Raw genomic sequence first — 27,167 nt, forward strand, 5'->3', positions numbered from 1 at the left:
ATTCATAACAGACGCGCTCTCTAGATTAATGGCCCCTGAGGCACGTGATACAATTATAGGGGAGACTTTAACCGCATTATTGACCCCGAGGTGGGCAGGATGCCTAAGGGTCTTGGGGCGGCACAGTGGCTCAGTGGCTAGCACTGCTGCCTCACAGCACCAGGATCCCAGGTTCGAATCCAGCCTTGGGCAACTGTCTGTGTGGAGTTTGCACATTCTCCCTGTGTCTGCGTGGGTTTCCTCTGGGTGCTCCGGTTTCCTCCCACAGTCCAAAGATGTGCAGGTCAGGTGAATTGGCCATGCTAAATTGCCCGTAGTGTTAGGTGCGTTAGTCAGAGGGAAAGGAGTCTGGGAGGGTTACTCTTCGGAGGGTCGGTGTGGACTTGTTGGGCCGAAGGGCCTGTTTCCACACTGTAAGGAATCTAATCAGGTATGCCTCTGTAATCTAGGCAGTTGGTGGACTTGAACAAGGAGTTGAGGTTGGTGGATGTATAGAGATGTCTTCACCCCCAAGGTAGGGATTTTACCTTTTTTTCTAATTCATGTAAATGCTATACCAGAATTGACATTTTTTTTTTGTCCCATCGGCCTTTTTGAACTTGTTACTATTCCCTCCCCCTCTCTCCCCTTCCTGTCATCCTTTGTTTGGATGGGGGAAGCGGTGAGGGGAAGCGGGGAGAGGTTTAGATTAATGGCCCCTGAGGCACGTGATACAATTATAGGGGAGACTTTAACCAGGAATAGGGAATATAGCCGTTACTGATCATGTGGCAGTGTATATGGAAGTCAAGGCCGGAGGTGGTGGGGCGGGTTCCTGGCACTGGTGCATAGACCCTTTCCTCCTGAAAGGTAGCAAGTTTATAGAGTATTTTTTGCGGGAGTTTAAAATTTTTTGGGATATCAATTCAAGCACGGCCAGCAACCCATCTGTGCTGTGGGAGACTGCCAAGGCCTATGCACAGGGTTTGATTATTTCTTACTTTACGACCCAGAAACGACAGTGGGGAGAACTTCAACGTTTGCTCGAGGCTTTCCTGAAGGTGGCTGAGTTAGCTTTGATTGGCCGTCAATAACTAAATTACAGAGAATTACAGCCCTTAGGCTACTTTGAATGCTGTGCTTACCCAAACAGCAAAGAGGGAAATCTCTTGCGAAACAGAAATTATTTGAGTATGGTGATAAACCGGGTAGATATCTACTATACTTGGCCAGAAAGGAGAATGCTCCCCAATCTATCACATCCATCAGAGAGCGTGCTGATACTCTTACCTGCAATGCCAAAAAGATTAATGCAGAATTTAGAAAGTTTTATTTTGAGCTGTATCAGTTGGAGGGCTGTGAGGATAGAATGATGAAGATGGAGTTCTTTTTTAAGACCTTGGACCTTTCAGGTGTAACCTCAGAGCTGGTGCCCTTTTTGAGTGACCCCCCCCCCCCACCCCCGACAATTCAGGAAGTAGAGGAGGCAGTGAGGCTGCTCCAGAGTGGTAAAGTGCCAGGCCCAGACGGATTTCAAAGTGAGTTTTTCCAAGCGTTTATAGACAAGCTGGCCAGGCCACTCTTGGATATGTACAATTACTCATTCAGTCAGCCTCCCATCTTCTTTGAGAGAAGCAAATATTTCTCTTATATTTAAGAAAGGAAAAGCCCCAGAATACTGCACTTTGTGCAGGCCCATATCATTACTGAACATGAATTTTAAAATCCTGTGGAAAATGCTAGCATTAAGGCTGGAGAGGGTATTGTCTTTAATTGTAAAGGAGGACCAGACGGGTTTTATTAAGGATCAAAGGTCTACCAATAATATTAGAAGAGTATTAAATACAGTTCAAATATGTCAGCAAAGAGCAATACCAGGTTTGGTACTCTCCCTGGATGCAGAGAGAGCATTTGATGTCATGGAGCGGTTTGGTCTTGGAGAGGTTTTTACCAAATGGGCGGCAGTGCTGTATAATGATCCAAAAGCAGCAGTGCTCACTAACAGTATAAGGTCAAATAGTTTTAGTGTCGGCAGGGACTGCTGTCAAGAGTGCCCTTTCTCTCGCCACTACTATTTACAATGGTGATCGAGCCGCTGGCGGAACCCATTCAGATGGATCCCAATATAACTGCTCTGGAGGTAGGGTCAGGCAGGTATAGAATTACCCTCTATGCGGATGACGGGCTTCTCTTTTTAATCAATCCAATGATATCTGTGCCCCTCTTATTACAAGTGATAATCTATTTGGTTTGTTTTCAGGGTATAAAATTAATTTCATGAAATGAGAGACCATGCCAATGGGGGGGTCTTACTAGTATATTCGAATTTGGGAATGGAACCCGTTTCCCTTTTCTGTGGTCACAGGGAGGTTTTCTGTGTTAAGGCAGTTTTATTACCCTGGTTTTCAAGCAATTATATAAAGCCAATTATAAGCAGCTGCTAAAGAAAATTAGGCAGGACCTTTGGTGTTGGGACGATCTTCTGCTAACATGGTCAGGTAGAATAGCTCTGGTTAAGATGAAGGTTCTTCCTCGCCATGAGAATGCTCCCTTTGATGCTGCCAAGACAAACACTGTGCAGGCTTTACGGCTGGCTTGGAGCTTTTATTTGGCATCATAGGCAGCCTTTTAGTAAGCTAGATAAAATGCAGCTTCCGCAAGAGATTTGGGGGGGGGGAGGGGGGGGGAGGAGTGTGGAGGCATGTGCGTCTAGATTTTCCGGACTTCAGGAAGTACCAATTGAGTTCCTTTCATTCTATGTGGCTGAATGGACTTGTCACAATCCGCGACCAATTTAGCTAGACATTGAGGCCTTCCAGACAAAATGGACAAGATAAGAACAGTTATAGATCACTGGAAAAACTCGATTGGCCCAAACACAGTTAAAGCATGGAAAATGATGTGGCAGGGCGAGGTCAATTTATAAAAACTTCCCCTTTCACTCTCATAGTGGGAATGTTGGGATTCCAGCCAGGTACAATGGACTCTGGCTTTAAGCTTTGGGAGTTCAGAGGAATCTTGTGTTTGGGAGACCTATTCAATGGGGAGGTCATGATGTCCCTTGAACAGCTAGGTCAGAAGCTCGAACTACCTGGGAATTATCTCTTTTGTTACTTCAAGGTTAGAGACTTCGTCCAAAAAAAGAGACTACATTGCTGTTTAATCCTTACAAATTGGACATGGAGTGGAGACTGCTCTGGTCTATGGGCACCCTCTCAGTTAGCATTCTCTATCACTTTAGATTAGATTCCCTACAGTGTGGAAACAGGCCCTTAGGCCCAACCAGTCCACACTGACCCTCCAAAGAGTAACCCAACAGCCCTATTTCACTCTGACCAATATACCGAACACTATGGGCAATTTAGCATGGCCTGCACATCTTTGGATTGAGAGAGGAAACCGGAGCACCCAGAAGAATCCCACACAGACACGGGAGAATGTGCAAACTCCACACAGACAGTCACCCAAGGCTGGAATTGAACCTGGGACTCTGGTGCTGTGAGGCAGCAGTACTAACCACTGAGCCACTGTGCTGTCCCGGTAGTAATGTTTTCAAGGACATTGAATGGCTATATAAAACCTTGAGTCAAGAATTAGAGGTGGGAATCTCATGAGAGATGTGGGAGGATATCTGGGAAAATGTTGGGAAGATCTCGATTTGTAATAGGACCCAGGTTATTCAACTAAACGTACTCCATAGGGCTCACCTGGCACCAGAACAGCTTGCGAAATTCAAGGCAGGAGTTCCCCAATGTGCCCCAAGTGCAAAATGGAGGTTGGTACTCTTACTCGCTGCTTGTGGTCATGCCACAAGATCTGCAGGTATTGGGATGACATAGCGAGGGCTTTGGTAAAGATTTTGGGAACTGAGGTTAGCTTGGATCCGGTATCCCTCCTTGTAGGTCTTCCAAATCTTCCCTCCCTGGATGCGCATGGGAAGAAATTGTTTAATATTCTTTCTTTTTGCACAAGGAAGAACATTCTAATGAGCTGGGTGTCGAAGAATCCCCCAGGACTCTTGAGTTGTTATAGGATAGTCATGAAACACGTACCCCTGGACTTCCTCACGAATATGGTGTACCAGAAAACAGAATTGTTTTACAGAACATGGCGGCCCTTTCTGAATTATATGCATGTTGATATATTGGATATATTATTCAGGACCTTTGTTTAGCTATGAGGACTGTATCTGTCAGTTTGGGGGCCTTTGGGAGGAAGAATCCCAAACAAATATAGGTTTACTTGCTATTGCTCCCAGTGATGGGGAGCTGTGATGAGATTGTGCTGAGTGCAGTAATTTAATTGAATATCTTTTAAGTTACCTTGTTACCTTTGGGGCGGCACAGTGGCTCAGTGGTTAGCACTGCTGTCTCACAGCACCAAGGACCCGGGTTCCATTCCTGCCTCGGGTAACTGTCTGTGTGGAGTTTGCATATTCTCCCCGTGTCTGCATGGGTTTCCTCCAGGTGCTCCAGTTTCTTCCCACAGTCCAAAGATATGCCGGTTAGGTAAATTGGCCATGCTAAATTACCCGTAGCATTAGGTGGATTAGTCAGGGGTGAATGTAGGGGAATGGGTTGCTCTTCGGAGGGTTGGTGTGGACTTGTTGGGCCAAAGGGCCTGTTTCCACACTGTAGTGAATCTAATCAAAAAAACTTGGTTTAATTTTATTTCATCTGTTTATTAATTTTTTTCTTCTTTCTCCCTGGTTATTTATTGAACTGTAGTTATTATAGGTTTTTTTGGGGTTTTTTGTGTTTCTGTATTCTGTGAAGTAGAGAAGTAGTTTGTTTTCTATTATTGCTATTGTATTATAAAGTTGTCATACCATTTTGTATTGGTTTTATAATTTTGTACAAAACCTAAAATCTTTTATTGAATAAAAGTATTTATGAAAATATACAAAAGTTGCTTGATGAAGCATATCCTGTCATATTTCTGTAAGAGGAAGCAACTATTTGAGATAATTGACAAAACTTCTCTGTGCTTTCAGACTAACAATTTATAATAATGATCTGCATTTTAAATTGTCCAGAACTGTACAGGATGACAGCTGAGGCATTAAATTTAAAAGTCCTATCTTTGTAAAGGTAATTGACTGAAGGGAGAAAGTACTCCCTCCTGATGGCAAATTTGGTTGTTAGTCTAGAGGACACTCACTTGTTGGTTCAATGATCACGGTGGCTATTTTCCTTTTATAATGAGTTCCAGGCACAATTACTGGGAGCAAACCAATAATATTTTGATCAATGCAATATTGTCACTCTGGGCAGCAACTGGTACAAAATCCATTCAGCCAACTAGGTACTGTACTGACTAATTAGCAAACAGAAAATCTTGCCCTCGTCTCTGTAGTATAGCAGTAACTTAGCACAGTAGAACTGTCATATGTGCTAATGGGTTTGAAATATAAAGATTTTGAAATTTGCACGATTGATTGTCATTATGTACGTTCTGACAAAAATGTTTGTGCACAGACCAGAATTGGTTGATGTTTAGATTAGGTTCCCTACAGTGTGGAAACAGGCCCTTCGGCCCAACTAGTCAACATTGATCCTCCGAAGAGCAACCCACCCAGACTCATTCCCCTACCCTATTATTCTACATTTACCCCTGACTAATCCACCTAACACTACAGGCAATTTCGCATGGCCAATTTACCAAACCTGCACATCTTTGGACTGTGGGAGGAAACTGGAGCACCCAGAGGAAACCCATGCAGACACGGGGAGAATGTACAAACTCCACACACACAGCTATCTAAGGCAGGAATTGAACCTGGGTTAGTAGTGCTGTGAGTTAGCAGTGCGAACCACTGAGCCATTGTGTTCTCCATAGCCTGTCAGCATAGTGGTTCAGGAATCCATGTGAGAGCTAGCCAAGTGGATATAAAACTAGCTTGCAGGTCTAAAACAGAGGATGTTGATGGAGATTGCTTTTCGACTGGAGGTTTGTGACCAGCGGTGTACCGCAAGGATCAATGCTGGGTCCACTGCTTTTTGTCATTTATATAAATGACTTTGATGTGAATTTAGGAGGTATGCAGATAGCACCAGAATTAGAGGTGTGGTGGACAATAAAGAAGGTTATCTCAGTGCAAAACGGGACCTTGGTCAGATGGGCCAATCAGCTGAGGAATGGCACATAGAATTTAATTTAGATAAATGTGAGAAGTTGCGTTTTGGCAATGCAAATCAGGACAGGACTTATATAGATAATGGTAGGGCCCTGGGGAGTGTTGCTGAGACCTAGGCATGCAGATGCATAGCTCCTTGAAAGTGGAGTCACAGGTAGTGAAGACTTTTCCCCCACGTTGGCGGAGTCTAAAGCTAGAGGGCAAATGATTAAGGTGAGAGGGAAAATATTTAAAAGGGGCGTAAAGGGTGAGCTTTTTCATGCAGAGGGTGGTACATGTATGGAACGAGCTGTCACAGGAAGTGCTGGAGGCTGGTACAATTGCAACATTTAAGAGGCATTTGGATGGGTATATGAATTGGAAGGGTTTAAAAGGCTATCGATTAAATGCTGACAAATGGGACTGGATTAATTTAGGACATGTGGTCAGCATGGACGGGTTGGACCAAAGGGTCTGTTTCCATGCTTTATAACTATGACTCTATGTAAAGCATAGAGGACTGTTGGTAATCTAGAACCGTATTTAAGAAGGAATCAATATCTTTGGTCGAAATGGAGAATAAAAGATTACTAGTTGTGATCTGGGTACAGTCAGGTTTTCTAATAATTTCTCCACACTTTGTTGTCTGACACTTTCCTATGCAGTAGTTAGTAGGAACTACCCATTTCCAATTTCATGTTGCCAAATATCATCATTATTCTTTTCCCTTATAGTCTACAACCCTCAAATCTTCCTTCAGCAAATTCCCATGTATTAGAATATGCCCTATCTGAATCAGTTGTCTTTCCCTAGAAAATAATCATGAATGATATTTCCTCTACTAACATGCTAAGGACATTTTCTTGCTCTTGTATTCTCACTAACTAACCTACTCCATCTCTTTCGAGGACTAGTATAAAAGAAGCACCAAGTGGTGCACAGAAATGTGGCCAAGTAGGAGCTCAGTGGGGGTCAGTGGTGGGATTTGCGATGATCAGGCCTTGATGATGAGCACAGCAGAAGATCAAGTTACTTATGAATCGCATGAATGAAATGGGAAAATATTATAGATTCAAAACTAATGCAAAGCCAAAAGTTATGAAGATCAGATCAGATAATGATTGGAAAAAAGAAGTGGAAATAAAAATGGAAGCAAGTGTTATACTTCACTGGAGTATCACACTGGAAATCAAGCCTTAATATTCCTGGAGTTATGACACAAGTTAAAGATTTTAAAAAGTATGATGAATTCCCCAAATACCTGACATTCAGACCCAGATTTTTGTGCTTAGCAAGAATTACTGTTTATGAGCAACATTATAAATGGTCTCTAACTTGTTAGCAACAAGAAAGCAATTATGAACTATCAGTATATTAAAATGCTAACCCACTTTTAACCTCTCCATCTATACCTGCATACAAACACAAACAAGAAGAAAGAACATAGGTATTATTGCCAGTAGGAAAAGCTGAGAAAACAGTTTGAGGGTTCATGTTCACATGATTTACTCAAATAATTCTTATACTGGTCAGAATGCTGCTTCTCAATCTTCCTTCTCCAGATACTTTCACTTGTTTGCAGGAGGCACAGGGTGACTGGTTCACCCTTATAAATGGTCTCTGAGTTGTTTGTTTAGAATCACAGCTTACAGCAATCGCCGAAAGAAAAATAAACATTTCTTTCAGGTTTAATGATTTTGCTTTTACTTGCAGAGAACAGAAACACCTGCTGAATTTGTTTAGATTTGATGGGTTCTTCCCGTCTTATTCACAACTTCCAGCTACCTCAGAGCTAACTGGTCACTAGTCCACAGAATAATCAGTTATTGTTGCTGGCTGATTTCCCCATTTGAACTGAGCTGTTAGCTCTGGCTCATCTGCAAACTATCCATTACTGCTGGAATCAGCAGCTGTGTAAACAGCACTTACAATGAGTGTTGAGTACTTGCTGTAATTCTTCAACAATCCTTGGTTTTTAAAACCGATTTTTTTCCCCCACTTCAATTCATAATCAAAAATACAGAAAAATAAAGACACAGTCTTCATGCAGGTATCACAATTTAAGTACTGGGAAGCACTTTTACAGAATGTGGTCACTGCCTTCAAGAAACAAGAGGTAGAACTGTAACTGCAAAAATATTCTCCAAACATAAAGAATTACTCAGTAAATATGATCATGACAGTGAATGTCCTGTTGTATGCGGCTGAATCATGATTCTTTAGGAAAGCTGCCACCCAAAGATTTGAAAGTTGTGAGGAGAAAGAAAAAAAAATTCATAGAATCTGTAGAGTGAGGAAAAAGGCCATTCAGCCCATCGAGTCTGCAAACACCCTCCAAAGAACATCCCACCTAGACCTAGTCCCAGACCCTATCCCTGTAATTCTGCATTTACCATGGATAACCACCTAGCCTGCACTACCCTGAACACTACAGACCAATTTAGCATGGCCAATCCACCTACATAGAACATAGAAAAATACAGAGCAGTACAGGCCCTTTGGCCCTCGATGTTGCTCTGATCCAAGCCCACCTAACCTACACTAGCCCACTATCCTCCATATGCCTATCCAATGCCCATTTAAATGCCCATAAAGAGGGAGACTCCACCACTGCTACTGGCAGGGCATTCCATGAACTCATGACTTGCTGAGTAAAGAATCTACCCTTAACATCTGTCCTATACCTACCACCCCTTAATTTAAAACTATGCCCCCTCGTAATAGCTGACTCCATACATGGAAAAAGGTTCTCATGGTCAACCCTATCTAAACCCCTAACCATCTTGTACACCTCTTTCAAGTTACCCCTAAATCTTCTTTTCTCCGATGAAAACAGCCCCAAGTGCCTCAGCCTTTCCTCATACGATCTTCCTACCATACCAGGCAACATCCTGGTAAACTTCCTCTGCACCCGTTCCAGTGCCTCCACATCCTTCCTATAGTATGGCGACCAAAACTGCACACAATATTCCAGATGCGGCCGCACCAGAGTCTTATACAACTGCAGCATGACCTCAGGACTCCGGAACTCAATTCCTCTACCAATAAAAGCCAGTACGCCATATGCCTTCTTCACTGCACTATTTACCTGGGTGGCAACTTTCAGAGATCTGTGTACATGGACACCAAGATCCCTCTGCTCTTCCACACTACCAAGTAGTCTACCATTAGCCCAGTAATCCATCTTTTTATTACTCTTACCAAAGTGAATCACTTCACACTTAGCTACATTGAACTCCATTTGCCACCTTTCTGCCCAGCTCTGCAGCTTCTCTATATCCCGCTGTAACCTGCCATATCCTTCCTCACTGTCTACAACTCCTCCGACTTTCGTATCATCCGCAAACTTGCTCACCCAACCTTCTAACCCTTCCTCCAGGTCATTTATAAAAATGACAAACAGCAATGGTCCCAAAACAGATCCTTGCGGAACACCACTAGTGACGGCACTCCAAGATGAACCTTTGCCATCAACTACTACCCTCTGTCTTCTTCCAGAGAGCCAATTCCTAATCCAAACCTCCAACTCACCCTCAATGCCATATCTCTGTATTTTCTGCAATAGCCTACCATGGGGGACCTTATCAAACGCCTTACTAAAATCCATATATACCACATCTACCACTTTCCCCTCATCTACCTCCTTAGTCACCTTCTCAAAGAATTCAATAAGGTTTGTGAGGCACGACCTGCCCTTCACAAAACCATGCTGACTATCCTTGATCACATTATTCCTATCCAGATGTTCATAAATCCTATCTCTTACAATTCTCTCTAAGACTTTGCCCACAACAGAAGTGAGACTCACCGGCCTATAGTTACTAGGGTTATCCCTACTCCCCTTCTTGAACAAGGGAACCACATTTGCTATCCTCCAGTCTTCTGACACTATTCCTGTAGACAACGAGGACATAAAAATCAAGGCCAATGGCTCTGCAATCTCCTCCCTTGCTTCCCAGAGAATCCTAGGATAAATGCCATCAGGTCCAGGGACTTATCTATTTTCATCTATTCCAGAATTTCCAACACCTCTTCCCTACATACCTCAAAGCCATCCATTCTAATTAATTGTGACTCAGTATTCACATCGGCAACAATGTCCTGTTCCTGAGTGAATACTGACGAAAAGTATTCATTCAGTGTCTCCCCAATCTCTTCAGCCTCCACACGCAACTTCCCACTACTATCCTTGACTGGACCTATTCCTACCCTAGTCATTCTTTTATTCCTGACATACCTGTAGAAAGCCTTTGGGTTTTCCCTAATCCTACCAACTAAGGACTTTTCATGTCCCCTCCTTGCTGCTCTTAGCTCTCTCTTCAGATCCTTCCTGGCTACCTTATAACTCTCAATCACCCCAATTGAACCTTCACGCCTCATCTTTACATAGGCCGCCCTCTTCCCTTTATTAAATCACGGCTCCCTCACACGACCCTTTCCTCCCTGCCTGACAGGTACATACAAGGACACTCAATAGTTGCTCCTTGAACAAGCTCCACATATCGATTGCGCCCTTCCCTTGAAGCCTACTTTTCCAAGCCACGCATCCTAAGTCATGCCTCACCGCATCATAATTTCCCTGCCCCCAGCTATAACTCTTGCCCTGCAGTGCACACTTATCCCTCTCCATCACGAGAGTAAAAGTCACTGAGTTGTGGTCACTGTCCCCAAAGTGCTCACCTACCTCCAATTCTAACACCTGGCCTGGTTCGTTACCCAGAACCAAATCCAGTATGGCCTCACCACTTATTGGCCTGTCTACATATTGTGTCAGGAAACCCTCCTGCACACATTGGACAAACACAGACCCATCTAATGAACTCAAGCTATAGCTTTCCCAGTCAATATCTGGAAAGTTAAAGATCCCCCATAACAACCACCCTATTACTTTCACTCTTCTCCTGAATCATCCTCGCAATCCTTTCTTCTACATCTCTCGGACTATTAGGAGGCCTATAGAAAACTCCTAACAGGGTGACCTCATCTTTCCTATTCCTGACCTCATCTTTCCTATTCCTAACCTCAGCCCAAACTACCTCAGATGGCGAGTCTTCATCCATCGTCCTTTCCACTGCTGTAATACTATCTTTGACGAGCAATGCCACACCTCCCCCTCTTTTGCCCCCACCTCTGACCCTACTAAAACATTTAAACCCTGGAACCTGCAACAACCAATCCTGTCCCTATTCTACCCATGTCTCCGTAATAGCCACAACATCGAAATCCCAGGTACCAACCCACGCTGCAAGTTCACCTTCTCGCATTGAAGTATACACACTTCAAGCCACTTTCCTGTTTACAGGCACCCTCCTTCGATATTAGATTAGATTACTTACAGTGTGGAAACAGGCCCTTCGGCCCAACAAGTCCACACCGACCTGCCGAAGTGCAACCCACCCATACCCCTACATCTACCCCTACCTAACACTACGGGCAATTTAGCATGGCCAATTCACCTGACCTGCACATCTTTGGACTGTGGGAGGAAACCGGAGCACCCGGAAGAAACCCACGCAGACACGGGGAGAATGTGCAAACTCCACACAGTCAGTTGCCTGAGGCGGGAATTGAACCCGGGTCTCTGGCGCTGTAAGGCAGCAGTGCTAACCACTGTGCCACCGTGCCGCCCACAAATTGATGCCATTCAACCCATTAGTACCCCTAATGTACATCTTTAGGGTGGCATGGTGACTAGCTCTGCTAATTCAGGGACCCAGGTTCAATTCCAGCCTTGGGTGACCATCTGTATGGAGTTTGCACGTTCTGCGTGAGTTTCCTCCTGGAGCTCCTGTTTCTTTCCATAGTCCAAAGACGTGCAGGTTAGGTGGTTTGGCCATGTAGCATCTAGGGATGTGGGATGGGAAGCTGGAGGGGGCGGTGGGTGGGTCTGGGTGACTCTTTTGAAGGTCAATGTAAATCTGATGGGTTGAATGGCTTCTTTCCACACCATAGGGGTTCTATCATTCTAAATGGTAGATCTGATATTAAACACGGTGTTGCAAATTTTGCAATTGCGGGCTGGTTGGTAAATTAGTGTCTTGTTTTTTGCAAACAGCTGAAGAGATGTGCTATTTGATATGCTCTGTCAGTCTTTGGGACATAAGGCCTACATAATTGGCATCCCACCAGCAGTGAAGTTCATACACAAAACTACTCATCAGAATGACAGAACAGTTTTTGACTTGACAGCAGTAGCCCGTGAGTGTTGAATACCAGCTGTGTTGCTACTACATAATAGCAGGATGAATCAGTTCGCTTCAACTGTTGCTTAAAACTCTGAGTTACTTTCTACGTCCAGGGCAATCTGAGGTTGATTGGGCTCTTTTCAGACCTAAACTTTCCTGAGTTTGTGCAATATAGAACTAGAAATGAACTGATTATGGTAGCTATTACCAAGCAGGAAGGCTTTGATGCATCCCTACTTCAGCATTAAGCTTGCAAAGTGAACAAATGGCTCAGTCCTTATTTTCAAAATTGCTGGTAAGGCCAATTTTATAATGTGTTAAACTAAAGAAATGCTAACATGTTTATTGACCAATGGTCTTGTGGTAAACAGTAGTAGAAAACCACTAACTGATTTCTCAACTAGGACATAGGTGAAATTGGTGAGGTAAAAACAATGACTGCAGATGCTGGAAACCAGATTCTGGATTAGTGGTGCTGGAAGAGCACAGCAGTTCAGGCAGCATCCAAGTAGCTTCGAAATCGACGTTTCGGGCAAAAGTCCTTCATCAGGCCTTTATTCCTGATGAAGGGCGTTTGCCCGAAACGTCGATTTCGAAGCTACTTGGATGCTGCCTGAACTGCTGTGCTCTTCCAGCACCACTAATCCATAGATGAAATTGAGCATTTGACCATTCTCTTTCACATTTGAGGTTGACTGGATGCTACCATCAACCTGAAAAGTCTTTCTGCCTATCACACAAGTTTGTAATATGGTGTATGAACTACCATACCAGAAAGATGACATGCATGTAGGTGAAACATCCCAAATCTGGTGGATCATGTCAAACTGAATATTTATTTGGCAATTTGCAATAAGCATTCTCAACCAGTCCACACTTGCACAACTGACAGCACTGTGTCAAACATTAGGTGTGATTCGACAATTGAACAACTTTGGCTGGATAAGCCTGAATGTGCACAGAATTACACAAACAGCCAATTTCGGATCGTCAGTCATGTTTGGTAGACTTGCATGCACTAGAAGCCACATATATTAATATATAGGGTCCTGTTCTTAAGGAAAAACCATGTGCATGCTCAACCCCTGTTCCAGCCAAACAAAACAGGTAACAGTCATTTGCTGATTCATGTCTCAGGCCAATGGCTTGACCAGAGTCAACCCATCAGGTTTAAAATATAAACTGACAATCAATATTAATGGGTGCATTCTCCACGACAGCATCTCCACCAGAGTCCACTTGCCAACCAATCAGCACTTTCCTCTTGTCAGTATACATTTGTTTCCCCCTTGAGTTGGTATTTATATGAATTGTGGTGATTAATGCAAACCAGAAAAAATGATCAAAATGTGCATTTTTTAGTAATATTCAAGTTCTGTGCTACCAAACAACACGCATCAAGTTATGCTTGAGTAACTTGTTATGTAACAAGTTATTTACGTTTATATCTTCTTCATCTTATGCTGAATTACTTTCTTTCTCTCCGAGCCGGCGTAAATTATTTTATTTTAAACTATGGAACAGAACCAAATAAAGTCATAACCACAGATACTTAAGAAGTTACATTTCATTTGTTCCTAACACTGTTTAATACATACACTTCATGCACTTACAAGACTAATCCTCAACTATTTTATATTTGACAGATAACACGGTAGTCATTCTTTTTATTTTTGCTCTTACTAAAAAAAAGATTAACAATTATTTTAAAATGCAAAACTTTTTCAATTTAGTATATGACATTCTGGTTGCAATTTAAGTCTCTATTATCATTGTCAAAGGCTTATCTTGAACAATTCTATCTGGAACAGGTGGCGGGTGTCCTGCTGACGATGTGGGTGCTGGTACTTCCAAGATCCCTTGTTTGGTTTTCTTTCCTGCAAAGAAGGCATGAATTATTGTACAATATGCAAGCCAAAACACAAGACCTTATATAATTATCAGTTACAATGTTGAGGAAGGACACAAAGGGAAAGCATAGAATTAAAGAACTCAAAGAATGTTAGAAATAAAGCAAAAGGAAAAAGTAAGATAACTTTGCTGGGAAAAGCTGCAAGTCCATCTCTGTACAAGAACAAATTTAGGCAGCTATGAAACTTAACAATTGGTCATTAAGGGGGAACAAAAGCCTTTGATGGATCATTTCAAGTACATAAGAGGAAAGACAATAGGGGTTTGAATAAAGAGTTTACTGTACAAATACATTAAGGACAAAAGGGCAAATAGGGAGACAATAGGGCCCCTCAAAGATCAGCAAGGCGGCCTTTGTGTGGAGCCGCAGAAAATGAGGGACATACTAAATGAGTATTTTGCATCACTATTTACAGTGGAAGATATAGAAAGTAGCAAAATAGATGGTGACACCTTGCAAAATGTCCATATTACAGAGGAGGACGTGCTGGACGTCTTGAAACACATAAAGGTGGATAACTCCTCAGGACCTGATCAGGTGTACGCTAGAACTCTGAGAAGCTAGGCAAGTGATTGCTGGGCCTCTTGCTGAAATATTTGTATTATTGATAGTCACAGGTGAGGTGCCGGAAGACTGGATGTTGGCTAACGTGGTGCCACTTTTTAAGAAGGGTAGTAAGGACAAGCCAGGGAACTATAGACCAGTGAGTCTGACGTCAGTGGTGGGCAAGTTGTTGGAGGGAATCCTGAGGAACAGGATGAACATGTATTTGGAAGGGCAAGGACTGATTAGGGATAGTTAACATGGCTTTGTGCATGGGAAATCATGTCTCACAAACTTGATTGAGTTTTTTGAAGAAGTAACAAAGAGGATTGATGAGGGCAGAAAGGTAGATGTGATCTATATGGACGTCAGTAAGGCATTCGACAAGGATCCCCATGGGAGACTGGTTAGCAAGGTTTAGATTTCATGGAATACAGGGGGAACTCACCATCTGGATACAGAACTGGTTCAAAGGTAGAAGACAGAGGGTGGTGGTGGAGGGTTGTTTTTCAGACTGGAGGCCTGTGACCAGTGGAGTGCCACAAGGATCGGTGCTGGGTCCTCTACTTTTTGTCATTTACATAAATGATTTGGATGTGAGCATAAAAGGTATAGTTAGTAAGTTTGCAGAAGACACCAAAATTGGAGGTGTAGTGGACAGTGAAGAAGGCTACCTCAGATTACAACAGGATCTGGACCAGATGGGCCAATGGGCTGAGAAGTGGCAGATGCAGTTTAATTCAGATAAATGCGAGGTGCTGCATTTTGGGAAAGCAAATCTTAGCAGGACTTATACACTTAATGGTAAGGTCCTGGAGAGTGTTGCTGAACAAAGAGACCTTGGAGTGCAGGTTCATAGCTCCTTGAAAGTTGAATCACAGGTAGATAGGATAGTGAAGAAGTCATTTGGTATGCTTTCTTTTATTGGTCAGAGTATTGAGTACAGGAGTTGAGAGGTCATGTTGCGGCTGTGCAGGACATCGGTTAGGCCACTGTTGGAATATTGCATGCAATTCTGGTCTTCTTCCTATCAGAAAGATGTTGTGAAACTTGAAAGGGTTCAGAAAAGATTTACAAGGATGTTGCCAGGGCTGGAGGATTTGAGCTATAGGGAGAGGCTGAACAGGCTTGGGCTGTTTTCCCTGGAGTGTCGGAGGCTGAGGGGTGACTTTATAGCAGTTTACAAAATTATGAGGGGCATGGATAGGATAAATAGACAAAGTCTTTTCCCTGGGGTCGGGGAGTCCAGAACTAGAGGGCATAGGTTTCAGGTGAGAAGGGAAAGATATAAAAGGGACCTAAGGAGCAACCTTTACACGCAGAAGCTGGGATGTGTATGGAATGAGCTGCCAGAGGAAGTGGTGGAGGCTGGTACAATTGCAACATTTAAAAGGCATTTGGATGGGTATATGAATAGGAAGGATTTGGAGGGATATGGGCCGGGTGCTGGCAGGTGGGACTAGATTGGGTTGGGATATCTGGTCAGCATGGACGGGTTGGACCGAAGGGTCTGTTTTCATGCTGTACATCTCTATGACCAAGCATGTGAGGTGGAAAACAATGAGGAATGCATTTAAGACATTAAAAAAAGTCAGTAATCAGGTTTAAACAAGGACATGAGGTACTGAGTATGTGACCAAACCTTAGAGGATATCAACACTTAATTTCATCACCCGAGTCAGTACAAGGGCTGATTCGTCAACACTATTTTAGTAGCGTGATCAAAAGACTAACGAGTTCATCACAAGCACAGCAGGAATGTGGGGAGGGCATCAGCGTGAGCTTGACATGTTTAGTTGGCAAAAATTGTATAAATACTAAAGATAATGAGTGCCATTTTTGGAGTAGTCTGAGAGAGCATGAGGTTGGTAAGTGCTGGTACCGCTACTCTGCTGAGGCTTTAGAACCTTTACTTTTAGAACCTCTAGACCAGGGCTTGGTGTCTTGTTACTCTGTAACTGTGATACTGTAGTAAATGTTTAAATAAATGTGCTAAACCTTTAATGGACAGCTTGTAAGAATTTTATTCCAGGTAACTGAATGATCTCAGGGTGAACCAGGGAAGGTTGAGTAGCCTTCAGTGGGGAGTCCTCCCTTATCCACTGAAGCTCTCGAGGAGGCTGCGACAATGTCACTTTTAGAGAAGAATGCTGCACAGATACAAATTATATAATATTGAAACATTCAAATATCCCTTACATGATCTTAAGTTAAATGCACAGATATCATTTTATTTTGTAATGTTAATATACAAAATGACATATATATAAAACTATTTATACCATTACGTTATATGTTGACAGCAAACTTGGCTTAATATTTAAAGATAATGGGTTCTAACAAAAGTTAATGGACCCGAAACTCGATAGATGCTACCTGACCTTCTGTGTATTTCTGGTATTTTCTGTTTATAGTTCAGATTTTCAGCATATACATGATTTACTTTGTCACTGAAAAATTCTATCTTGTGGTCAGAAATCAACATTCAATTCTTAATGGAAAAAATGTTATCTGTGGTTGATGGAGTTATTACCTCATTGTAATTCACCTCAAGTTGCTTGAAAAATAAAGTGCACATTGCTGAGAATAGCTCTAATAGCCTTTGTTATTAGTCTGGTTGATGGTGGTTTTATATGCACTGAGACTTTATGACATTAATAAAAGATACTACAAAAACAAAATAAAGTGCAGATTAACTGAAATTCTCATTAAGCCTTTGATCTTGAAATGATGTTCATGTTTCCAAGCAGGTTGTATCTATTAAAATATTTACAAAAAACTATATCAATGTTTATTCTAACTTGAAAGCCATGGATGTGTACAGGTTTCATGGTGTTTTCAACCATGTAACTGGAAGTAGCTGCCATTGTAGTCTTGATAAAGAATTTGGTAAGTTAATATGATTATTAGTTATGAGGTACAGAGGAAACTTACAACGACACAGCCAGGAATGAAGAACTTTAGCCATGAGGGATGATTCTGCATGCTAGGGGTTTTTCTTTGGAATGAAGGGGAGATTTAATTGGGGTGTATCGAATTATGAGGTATTTGGACAGAGTGAATTAGAAGGAACTACATTCATTGTCAAAGAGGGGGCACAGTTTTAAAGTAATTGGTAGAAGGAACACAAGGGAGTTCAAAAGAACTTTTCATTCAAGAGATTACCTGAAAGAATGGCACAGGCAGAAATAATTGTCAAATGCAGAGAACTCTTGGATATTCCCCTGAAGTGCTAGTTGATTAAGCTATGGAGCGAAGAGTAGAAATTAGGTTTAGGCTTTCAAGACAGACAACATGGTGTGAAATACTGCTTTGTGTGCCATCAACTGTCAAGTTGTGGAGATGCTGGTGTTAGACTGGGGTGGACAAAGTTAAAAATCACACAACACCAGGTTACAGTCCAACAGGTTTATTTGGAAACACTAGCTTTCGGAGTGTCGCTCCTTCATCAGGTGGTATCAGGACAATCACCTGATGAAGGAGCAGCGTTCAGAAAGCTAGTGCTTCCAAATAAACCTGTTGGACTATAACCTGGTGTTGTGTGATTTTTAACTATCAACTGTCAATGCTTCAATGTTTTTATGTGTGGAATAGCAGCATATTTGCAAACAGAAATGTGTGGACATACGCACATGGTGGTGTTACCATGCATTATTTATTCTTATCGTGGAATTCATGAGTTTGGAAGGTGCTGTTAATGAAATATCAGTGAATTGCTGCAATGCTTTACAGTTGGTACATGCTGCTGCCATGGTGTATTGGTGGCAGAGAATGAAGGTTTTAGGTGGTGATTGGAATTCCAGTCAAGTGAGCTTCTTTGCCCTGGATGCTTCTGAGTTGCTCAAGTGTTCTTGAGGTTGCATTCACCCAGGCTGTTAACAAGTATTCCAACACACTTGTGAATCGTGCATTGTAGTTAGTATTAATACTTTTGGGTGGCTCTCAAACTAGAAATTGTGGGTTTGAACCCCATCTGTGTTGACAGACACCTGGTTGGATTAGGGACCACTTGTGGCATAGTGGTAGTGTCCCTACCCCTGAACCAGATGACCTGGGTTAAAGTCCCACCTATTCTAGATAGAACACAGAACAGTCCAGGCCCTTCAGCCTTCGATGTTGTGCCGACCTTTTATCCTACTCTAACATCAAACTAACCTACATATCCTTCATTGTACTATCATCCATGTGCCCAGTAAAGAGTCGCTTAAATGTCCCTAATGTATCTGACTCTACTACCACTGCTGGCAGTGCATTTCATGCACCCACCACTCTCTGTGTAAAGAACCTACCTCTTACATTTCCCCTAAACCTTCCACCAATCACCTTATAATTATGCTCCTTTATGATAGCCATTTCTGCCCTGGGAATAGGTCTCTGACTATTCTACTCTGTCAATGACTCTCATCATCTTGTTCATCTTTATCAAGTAACCTCTCACCCTTCTTCGCTCCAATGAGAAAAGCCTTTGCTCCTTCAACCTTTCTTCATAAGATATGCCCTCCAGGCCAGGCAGCATCCTGGTAAATCTCCTCTGCACCCTCTCTAAAGCTTCCACATCCTTCCTATAATGAGGCAACCAGAACTGAACACAATATTCCAAGTGCGGTGTAGCCAGGGCTCTATAGAGCTGCTGCATAACCTTGCGGCTCTTAAATTCAACCCCCCTGCTAATGAAAGCCAACATACCTACACCTTCTTAACAACCCTGTCAACTTGGGTGCCAACTTTGAAGGATCTATGGACATGCACCCCAAGATTCCACACTGCCAAGAATCCTGCCTTTAACCCTGTATGTTGCATTCAAATTTGACCTTCCAAAATGAATGACTTCACACTTTTCCAGGTTGAACTCCACCTGCCATTTATCAGCCCAGCTCTGCATCCTGTCAATATCCCATTACAACCTACAACAGCCCTCCACACTATCCACAACTCCACCAACCTTCGTGTCAGCGGGAAACTGACTGACTCACCTACCTCTCATTCCAAATAATTTATAAGAATCATAAAGAGCAGAAGTCCCAGAACAGATCCCTGTGGAACACCACTGGTCACCGAGCTCCAGGCTGAATACTTCCCACCTACTACCACCCTCTGTCTTCTATGGGCCAGCCAATTCTGTATCTAGGCAGCCAGATTTCCCTGTGCACCATGTCTGCTTACTTTCTGAGTGAGCCTACCATGGGAAACCTTATCTAATACCTTGCTAAAATCCATGTAAACCAGATCCACTGCTCTACCTTCATCGATGTGTTTTGTCACATCCTCAAAGAATTAAATAAAGTTTGTCAGGCATGACCTACCCTTCACAAAGTCACGCTAGCTACATCCAATCAAACAATGGTTTTCCAAGTGATCAAAAATCCTGTCTCTCAGAAGACTCTCCAGCAATATGTCCATCACTGACGTAGGACTGACTGTTCCCTTTCTTGAACATGGGAATAATATTTGACACCCTCCAAACATCTGGTACTATTCTAGTGGACAGTAAGGATGCAAAGATTATCGCTAAAGGCGCAGCAATCTCTTCCCTCGCTTCCCGTATAAACCTTGGGTATATTCTGTCTGGCCCAGGGTGCTTATCTATGTTCGTGCTTTTCAAAATTTTCAGCACATCCTCCTTCTTAACATCAAATTGTTTGAACATAACAGTCTGTTTCACACAGTCCTTGCAAATGACAAACTCCCCCTCATTAGTGAATACTGAAGCAAGTTATTCATTCAGGACCTCCCCTACTTCCTCTGACTCCAGGCATAAGTCCCCTGCACTATCCCTGGTTGGTCCTATCCTCACTCTGGCCATCCTGTTGTTCCTCACGTAAGTGTAGAATGCCTTAGGGTTTTCCTTAATCCTACTCGCTAAAGCTTTCTCATGCCCCCTTCTAGCTCTCCTAAGTCCATTCTTCAATTCCTTCCTGGTTACCTTATAACCCATTAGACCCCTGTGTGATCCTTGCCTCCTCAACCTTCAGTAAGCTTCCTTCTTCCTATTGACTAGATGTTTCAATATCCCTTGTCACCCACGGTTCCTTCATCCTACCATTCCTTCCTTGCCTCAGTGAGACAAACCTATCCAGCACTATCAGCAAGTGCTCCCTAAACAACTTTCTGTTGTGCATTTTCCTGAGAACATCTGTTCCCAATTTCAGCACCCCAGCTCCTCCCTAACAGCATTGTAATTCTCCCTCCCCCAATTAAATACTTTCCCATACCGCCTGCTTCTATTCCTCTCCAGGGAGTTATGATTACTATCACTGAAATGATCTCCCACCGAGAGATCTGACACCTGGCCTGGTTCATTGCCAAGCACCAAATCCAATATGGCGTCTAATCGGTCTATCTATATATTGAGTCAGAAATCTTTCCTGGACACTCCTGACAAAAAACTGCTCCATCCAAACCATTTGAACTGAGGAGGTTCCAATCAATATTAGGAAAGTTAAAGTCACCCATGACAACAACCTGTTACTTCTGCACCTTTCCAAAATCTGCCTCCCGACTGTTCTTTATGTATAATAACATCTCTGAACAAGTTGTTAGAAATAGATGTTAAATTAAAAATGGCTTTGGGTGGGCCCGCTTATGGCACAGTGGTAGTGCCCCTATCCCCGGACCAGGAGGCAAGGAGTCAAGACCCACCTGTCCCAGGGATGTGTAACAACATTTCTGAATAGGTTGATTAGAAAAATAGGTTAAATTAAGAAAAAGCTTTGGGTAGTCAACAAACAAGATACTCATGACAGAATGCATAGCCTCCAACTGCTTTTGTATTTATACAAGTGGTCCAGTTAGGTTTCAGCCAGACTACTGATGGTGGGATATTCAGCAATAACAATACTATTGAATGTCAAAGGGAGATAATTAGATTGTTGTTCTTGAGATCATCATTATATATCATTTGTGAGGTTTGACTGCTACTTTCCACTCATCAGGAGGTTATCCAGGTCTTACTGAATGCAGGGATGAACTGTTCAGAATTTGAGGATTTGCAAACAGAGTCACAGAGTCATAGATGTCGACGGCACAGGAAAAAAGTCTGCGCTGGACAGAAACCACCACCTAACTATTCTAAGTCCATTTTTCAGCACTTGGCCCATAGCTTCATCTACCTTGAGCCGATTGGACACACTTAATCCATCACCTTCGGCTTGCTGCCACTCAGCCAATTCTGGCTCCAAATTGGCCGCATTTCCTTGGATCTTATGGGTTCTTACTTTGTCCAACAGTGTCCCCATGTGCATCCTTATCAAAAGCCTTTCTGATGTCCAAGCAGACTCATCTACATGCTTGGTCAGATTTTCAAAACATTCAATTAAGTTAGTGAGACATGATTAATATCTTTATCTTCAAATGCAGATTAATTCTGTCCCTCAGAATTGCTTCCAATCATTTCCCCACCACTGAAAGTTACACATGAACAGCCTGCAGTGTTCTGATTTATCCTGTGCTCCATCTTCAACAACAGTACCACACTGGCTACCCTCCAATCCTCTGGCACCTCACCTGTGGCCAGTGTGGAATTGAAAATTATTGCCAGTACCCCTGCTATTTCCCCCCTTGCCTCATTCAAAATCCTGAGATACATTTCACCTGACCCTGGAGATTTATCCACTTTTAGGCCTGCCAGACAACTCAAAAGCTCCTCTCTCTGTCTATGCTAACTTCATCCCTTGTTATTGCTGTAACAGATTCTCTGATCAATACTGTGAGACCTCCTCCTCTTTTATGTTCTTTCCTGTCTTCTGTATCTCAACTGGTACTGGGCATTCTACAATCATCAGTGAACATTCCCATTTCAAGCATCACGATGGAAAGCAGGTCATTGAAGTAGCTGAGATCTTTGGGCCTAGTACACCGCCTTGAAAAATTCCTGTAGCAACTTTTTAATTCATTCAAGGGATGAGGGTATCACTGGCTAGACCAACATTTATTGCTCATCCTAGATGCCAGCTAAGAGTCAACTACACTGCTGTGGGACAGGTAAGGATGACAGTTTCCTTCCCTTAAGTGAACTAGATGGATTTTTCTAATAATTGGCAATGGATTCACCATCATCATTAGATTCTTATTTCTAGTTTTTTTGCCAATGAATTCAAATTCCACTATCTCCCACGGTAGAATTTGAACTCAGAACAATACTTGGGTATCTGGATTAATAGTTTTGTGATAAGGTCGCTAGGCCATTGCCTCTCTCTTGCCTCCAACTAGCACAAACAGCTTCTTTGTTGTTAGGACTGGCTCAATCACTGGAGATTTTGTTTCTCCCCAGATTCCCATTGGTGCCACAATCAGTCAAATGCTGTTCTTATGTCCACATCAGTCACTCTCTACTCCATTTTGGAACACAGCTCTTTGGTCCAGGTTTGTGCCAAACTGCAATGAATTCAGGAGTCAAATAGCACTGGCAGAGCCAAGCTGAACGAGATGATCAAGTTGATGACACTTATCACTGATGACTAAGAGGAGACTGATGGGAGTGTACTTGCTCAGTTTGGACTTGCCTTGCATTTACAGAGATTCCCATATTATCAAGTAGACCCCAGTGTCACAGTTGAACTGGAAGGATTTGACTAACAGTGTGTCCCGGTTGTGAGTATAAATCTTTAGTATTATACATGGGATATCCTGTTTATGGTCACTCCATGACGACTCTTCACTAACCATCAATCCATGCTGCTTTTGAGTTTTCAAAATTCCCTCAATTCCAGAACAATTCATATAGATTTGGAGTTGACAAATCTAACTCTCCTATTGAAAAACAGGAGGAAGACCAAACTAGGAACTTGAAGCATGTTAACCTGAAATCAGGGGAAAAAAAACAAGAACTGTGGATGCTGAAATTCTGAAGATAAAACAGAAATAACTGGAGAAACTCAGCAGGTCTGGCAGCATCTGTGGAGAGAAAGCCAAGTCAATGTTCTGGGCCCAGTGACCCTTCTTCAAAGTTTCTGAATAAAGGTCGCTAGACAAGGAATCAATCCTTGGGAAAATTTTGGAAAATCTTATCAGGGCACTTAGGAAATCATATTATGACAAGATAAAGTCAAGGTAGTTTTATGAAAGAAAATTCCTCTGACAAATTTACGAGAGTTTTTGAGGAGGGTAGTTAAAGGTGACCTTTAAAGTTTTAGAGGATATAATAGAAGAATAGTTAAAGGGATCCAGAAGATGTAGTACACTTGGAATGCCTCAAGTCTGCATTGCCATTCAATAGGATCAGGACTGATCTAACATTCTTCACATCGAGTTTCCTGCCTTTTCCCTACAACCCTTGATTCCCCTCCTGATCAAGAATCTATCTCAGTGCTAAAAATATACACACAGGTTTTGCCTCCACAACCCGCTGTGGCAAGGAGTTCCAAAAAAATCACAACTCTGAGATGAAATTCCTCATCTCAGTCTTAAATTGACACCCCTTTATTCTGAGGGTGAAAGTAAGGACCGCAGATGCTGGAGATTACAGTCAAGATTAGAGTGGTGCAGGAAAAGCACAGCAGGTCAGTGAAGATCTGAGGAGCATTTGAGATTATGCTCCCGCTCCTAGACTGTCTCATGATGGGAAACATTGTCTCGGCATTTATCCTGTCAAGCCCCTTAAGAATCTGATATGTTTCAATGAGATCATCCCTCATTCTTCTAAATTCCAATGAGTACAGTCCCAAACGGATTAACGTTTGCTCCTAAGCAATCCCTCCATACCAGGGATCAGCCTTGTGAACCTTCTCTGAACTGCCTGTAATGAAATAATATTTATTCATAAATATGGGGACCAAAACTGCAGACAGTTCTCCAAATGTAGTCTTAAACAGCTCCTTGTCCTGTTGCAGTAATACCTCCCTACTAATGTACATAAATTTGTTGGTATAAAGCTAGATGAGAATGTGAGCCTTGAAGACAACACCAAGAGGCCATGAGCAGGTTAAATGAGCTACAAGTTGGGAGATGGAATCTAACACGAGGAGGCAGGGAGTTATTCATTTTGGTTGCAAAAATAAATCAGAATATTTTTAAAAGACATAAAAATTGTAAATACTGATGTTCAAAAAGACTTGGGGCACCCATACAAGGAACTTAGAAACTGAGCATGTAGGAGCAGCAAGCAATAATGAAGGCAAATGAAGGTGATCTCATTGAAACATGCAGGATTCTTAAAGAGCTTGACAGGATAAGTGCAGAAAGGATATTTCCTCTTGTGGGAGAGTCTAAGGCCAGAGGGCATAGTCTCAGAATAAAGGGATGCCAATTTAAGACTGAGATGAGGAGCAATTTCCTCTCTCAGAGGATTGAGAGTCTTTGGAATTCCTTGCCACAGAGAGCTCTGACAGATTATTAATCAGTCAGGGAATCAAGGGTGATGAGGTTAGGACAAGAAATTTCATATTCCTGGTTTTTCTTTCGAGCCCAAAATCTATCAATGTCAACCTTGACTATACTCAATAACTGAGCATTCTCTGGGGTAGAGAGTCCCAAAGATTCATAACCTTCTGAGTAAAGAAAATTCCCCTCAAAATCAGTCCAAACAGACCAATACCTTATCCCGAGACTATGGCATCAGTTCTAAACTTTCTTGCCAGGGGAAAGAATATCTTTTCATCCACCCTGTGAATCTTTCTCAGAATCTTACTTATTCCCCTTAAGTCAACCTTTCATTCTTCTAAACTCAGTTTCAAGAAACAATCTAGTAAACCTGTGTTGCACTAACTTGACAGCAACTTACATCATTCCTTTTGATATGCACACCAGAAAACTACAATGTATTATGAAGTTTAATCTCACCAAAACCTTCCACAATTACAGCAGCACTTTCCTATCATTCTAATTCAACCCCCTCCAAATTAATTTCTCCCTTCATTGCAACTGTGTTTTTTTTTGGAATATTAATGTTTATATTATTATTGTTACAATATTATTATATTATTTGAATGTGCCAGGATTCACCAATATCCGGTTGTACCCAATCTTTTAAAATGGGAGCTTTCACTATTCATTGGAAATGACTGGCAGGCACAACAATAAACATGGATCCATTGTACAGTCCAAACATTGGGCACAACAATACAGAAACCTAGGCTGGACTATTAGCAAAAGGTAGCTGATGGGAGTCGCAATGGTCATTATCAAGATAAGTTCCATTGTTTTAAAACTTTAGATTTTAAATATTAACACAAACACAACAGTACATTAGCCAAATTCTTAAATACGACATATTATGGATGTAACTTCTCCTGACATGGTAATTACTAGTTACTGAAGTGATTTACAGAAAGTCAAAACGTCATGAAAGGACAGCAAATAGCTTAGATAAATATTAGGGGGAAATGAAGAAAGTATTTGTATTCTGAGTATAACGTAGCAGGAAAGATGAACACATAAATAGTGCATCAGAGACTCTTTAATATTGATGAATTTATTCTTACTTGTTTGAACTGGAGATGTTGTCAGGTTCTGAAGTCTGAGGCCAGAATCTAATCTCTGAGGATTAGTGCAGAGAAATAAGTAGCACAACACAAAGGCACTGATCACAAATGCCAGTAAAACAAGGGCAGCAATTCCTAATCCCACCATTGCACCTATACTAAACAAAATAAAACAAACATAATTATATTCAATACATCCCTTGCCTCAAATTAAAATAGAATATTATTTTGTCTAACATGTTCTCCAGTGACAGTAGTCAAATGTATTATCTCAAGAGCTACCTTAAAAAAATGTTAGTTTCAAGGCCATGTCTTTTTTAAAAAAAACTAGAATGGTAGAGAATGATGAAGCAATATAATTAATAATCCAGTAGTGCTTTCAAAACGCATTTAATAAGATTCCATATTAGATGCAGGTTAACTGTTAGGGTTCACAAGATTATTGATGAATTAGCTCAGCAGATTGAAATCCACTTTAATAAATATACTGGCAATAACCAATTTACTTTTACCAAATGCAATTTTTTTCTCTCCATTTTCTTTATCAAGAAGATTAACTACAGTATGATGGCATCTTTACATTGCAGCTCAAGTTGTGTTCTTCTCCTGTACATCATCATTAGTAAATTCAAAGATGAAATTTCTTGGCAGCCAGAATGAAAGATGTTCATATCACCAAAATATTGCAGTTGCAAATGTTTTCTAAGTTTCTTTTGAAAGTCAGGTATTTATATAACAAAAGAAAACAATTTGGATTTATACAGCACTTTTCAGAATCTCAAGGCATCTTTAGAGTTAAATAACAGCTATGGCTTTGATTACTACAGCAACTTTAATATAGAAAAAGGTATAAGGTATATAGCTAATGAATTACGTGACATATAAACACAATTGCAATTCAGCAAATCCAGCAGCCAATTTGAGCATAAAAATACTCTACAGTCACCAAGGACATAAATAGCCCATTAATGTATTTTAGTGGTATCAGTTGATAGATATATATTGGCAGTCATTGC

General features: G+C 41.8%; 1 protein-coding gene across 1 annotated transcript in view; it reads right to left on the reverse strand.

The window, feature by feature from the left end:
* Positions 1-13,610: 13,610 nt before the first annotated feature.
* LOC140482378 (protein shisa-like-2B) overlaps positions 13,611-27,167 on the reverse strand; it is a 34,129-nt gene continuing 20,572 nt past the window's right edge. The window contains exons 2-3 of the mRNA XM_072579775.1: positions 26,152-26,309; positions 13,611-14,156 (exon numbers count right to left, since the gene is read on the reverse strand). Coding sequence (XP_072435876.1) covers positions 14,035-14,156; positions 26,152-26,309 — 280 coding nt within the window. The 3' untranslated portion in view covers positions 13,611-14,034. The remainder of the gene's footprint in view (positions 14,157-26,151; positions 26,310-27,167) is intronic.

Source organism: Chiloscyllium punctatum, chromosome 1 (assembly GCF_047496795.1).
Source record: "Chiloscyllium punctatum isolate Juve2018m chromosome 1, sChiPun1.3, whole genome shotgun sequence".
Classification (NCBI taxonomy): domain Eukaryota; kingdom Metazoa; phylum Chordata; class Chondrichthyes; order Orectolobiformes; family Hemiscylliidae; genus Chiloscyllium; species Chiloscyllium punctatum.